Source organism: Gavialis gangeticus, unplaced genomic scaffold, assembly GCF_001723915.1.
Source record: "Gavialis gangeticus isolate Ggan-Ray unplaced genomic scaffold, GavGan_comp1, whole genome shotgun sequence".
Taxonomy (NCBI): Eukaryota; Metazoa; Chordata; order Crocodylia; family Gavialidae; genus Gavialis; species Gavialis gangeticus.
In genome coordinates, this window is record NW_017728993.1 from 64,632,470 (window position 1) to 64,635,582 (window position 3,113).

General features: G+C 46.4%; 1 protein-coding gene across 2 annotated transcripts in view; it reads right to left on the minus strand.

Moving 5' to 3' along the window:
• Positions 1 to 3,113, minus strand: part of MGST3 (microsomal glutathione S-transferase 3) — a 40,280-nt gene that overhangs the window by 3,844 nt on the left and 33,323 nt on the right. For both annotated transcript variants that reach the window (XM_019501878.1, XM_019501879.1), the window contains exon 2: positions 2,019 to 2,142. In XM_019501878.1, coding sequence (XP_019357423.1) covers positions 2,019 to 2,135 — 117 coding nt within the window. In that variant the 5' untranslated portion in view covers positions 2,136 to 2,142. The remainder of the gene's footprint in view (positions 1 to 2,018; positions 2,143 to 3,113) is intronic.

The following is a 3,113-nucleotide window of genomic DNA, read 5'->3' on the forward strand; positions in this document are numbered from 1 at the left end:
ACTCAGTAAGCGGCCCTCTGCCCGAAATAATTGCCTGCCCCGGCTTATATAGTAAGTATTTGAGTGGTTACAGCTGCCTCCAAATAGGGGAGGCTTCACATGCTAATGGCCTGACTCACTCACAGGGCCAGCCACAGCCCATTCAATTAGCCCTATTCTCCTGTAAATAGATTCAAAGATGAATTGGGAGATGAAAGGCACTTTGAAAAAAGATTCTTTGTGGGATTTACCTTTAAAAATCTCTCTACTTTAACTTATGCATTCCTTTCCCCTTCTTTTTAAAAGTTCCTGGAAGATCAGCTCACTTTCTCCTATCCCAAATCCATCTTTCCCACAGAAAACCTACATTGCCTGGTTGCTGGGAACAGCATGTACTAACAGGCAGGGCTGCTTGGTTTCTTGCTTGTCAGTGTCTCCAAGTCTGAAGCTTCCTTGTTTAAAATGCACCCCTTTCCATTCCCAAGCAGGTAATGTGTCACTAACCCTACTCCACAGAGATCCAGCTCAAAAAAGTAAAAGATAAAAAGAGCATAGTAAAATGCCAACTCTGTTCCTGCCTACATGGTGGGGGTGGTGTTACCAGGCTACCAGAAATACTGTATTTGGGAAGTCTCTGTTACAAGCTCCATTCTGGATTTTAGATTACTGGAAATCTGTGAATTTTTCATCTTGCTAGATTGGTAGGGCTTGGTTAGCACACAGCAGCAGACCCAACTCCATCCTACCACCCCAGCCTAATCTTACAATCACCTTACTGTCACCTCCCATGCTTTGTCTTGCACAGGAAAGCAGTAAAGAAACTGGCTCAGAGAACAGGATGCTTGTCACCTGCTCCTGGAAGGGAAACAGCATTCAAATGCATCCATGCGGGCACAGTAAAGGGCTGCATACCACTGCCCTAGTCAGTGCAGCTGGGAGGGAGAAAAGTCAGAGCAGTCATCAGGTTAGAACCCAAGCACCCCAGCATGGCAGGCTCATAGGAAGGACAAGAGCATAACTAGTACTGCAATACCAAGCTAGTTAGGGCTCTGGCCAGTTCTGAATTCCTGCTGCATAGTTTTGAATTACTTCCCTGATTCCCCCATTTAAGGTATGAATGGACATCTTCTTTGGAGCAGGATCAACCATGCCAGAAGTTATGGCACAGCTGCTCTACTTTGCTGATATCTACAGATGTCACTAGGGTTGCCGCCCTGCAGGATCAGGCTCCTGCTGCACACATGGCTTCAGGGGTCCAATCCTGTGCGACAACAGCTTTGGGTACCATGCCCTGGCTTGGGACACACATCTGTAAGCAAGGGAGGCTGCATGGTGGTTCTTCCACTTGTAGACACATGCCTGGGAATCCCCTGCAGGAGAATTCCCATGCCAAGCAATAAGCAAACAGACGTCTTCCCCTTTAAGGCATCTCAAACTGTGACCGTCTTTATTATGGCAACAATTTTTCAGCACCTGGAGCTGGACAAAGGGCTGGGACATCTGTTTGCTTGCAAGCTGTGCCTCTGTAAAATTTGTTTATGGTGGCACAAGGGTGACATCTGCGTGTACTTTTAGAGTCATTGGATAAGACTGCTGTTGTCTTGGCTCATGCTAGGGCTCAAACAAGGGGCTTCCCAGGTACAATCATGAGTTTTTACAGCTTGGGTTAGAGCCCGGTTCTCTAGCTAAGAGCAGTAACAAACCCATATAGCACAAAACACTGCAAAAGCCTTTACCATGAGGCCACCATTAAACAGGATGTGGTTCTATAGAGAAAGCTTCTCAGGACCTGGTGAGGTACAAAGATCAGAGCTGAATACTGCAGCCACCTGATGCTACCCAACCACCTCTGATGTACAGTACATACTAGAATCCAGAGAAACAAACTCCCAACATGCACATGGTCTACAAAATTTGAGCTTTCCCCTAATTTCCACTGCTTCTACCGTTCCAAGCCAAACTGGCTTCTTTTCTTGAGAAAAACTAGTAAAGAAGCTCTTAGTGCCTTGGGGGCAGGCCTACCCATGCCTCCCACTCACCTCTACATTGTACTTTTTGCGAGCCTTTGCCACATTCACTGCAAGGTGTGTGATCAAGACAAAACTAGCAGCACCAGTCAGGACCACGTAGCCATATTCCTTGGAAAGGACCACCATCTTGGCACTGCAAGAGAGGAAAATTGTTATGGTCCTGTGGCAGGACTGAGAAATCCACAAGGAAGAATGTACATCAGGTGTACAATTAACCCTCTGCTAGTATGAAGAGTGGGAAGTGTAGCAAGAATGGATAAAAATCCTTCCAGGATGGGGGCTTGGGCAGCTGAAGGAAGGAACAGTGAATCACAGGGCTTTCGCCCCTAGTTGTTTACTGAATTCCAGGCCAAGCTGTTCAGCACTAAATGAAATTAATTGGCTCTTGGTTCACTTCCCATTAGGTGTGCATACTACACAACCACTGCTGTCAGAACAGGCCCACATTAGCACTCACAGGGATCAAGGATGGGCCCTGGAGACCGCAGATCCCTGGAAGTGATCCTTTTGATTACTTTACATGAGGTGCTCTTGGATGCATGCATCCCTAGCAGCAGTGAAATTTGCTTGACTAGGTCTATTCAGATCTGTTAGTTATATTGCTGATGCTGTCCCAAATATGAGATTAGGTCTGTGTGGTCTAACTCCCACGGAAGACGGTGGTAAGATTACAGCCAACTTTAGTGGAATTGGATTAGACCAGAAGCCACTGGCATTGCTGGAAAGTTGCAGGACATTTAACCCTAACAGACTGCCTTCAAAAAGGGCTTGTGTCCCATGTCTGGCCACAGCAGGATGTGACACCACATGCTGGCATATAGCACAAGAATTAGTGGAAGGCTCCTCTCACTTTGACAAGTGTATCTATTTGGTAAAAAAGTGAAAACAAGACTTTGGACTAGAAAGCCAGCAAAATGTGTAATAATCTTATTGCCAGAAGCTGGTGAGCACTAAAGAGAGCTGGCCTGGACCCACATAATTAAACAGAAACCCCCAGAAACAGGAATCTTTGGTTCTCTTCTCCAGTAGGTCTGGTAAATACCAAGCTCTTGCAGACACACTAAGAACCAACAATGCGTCCTCACGCATGCTGCCCAAACCTAC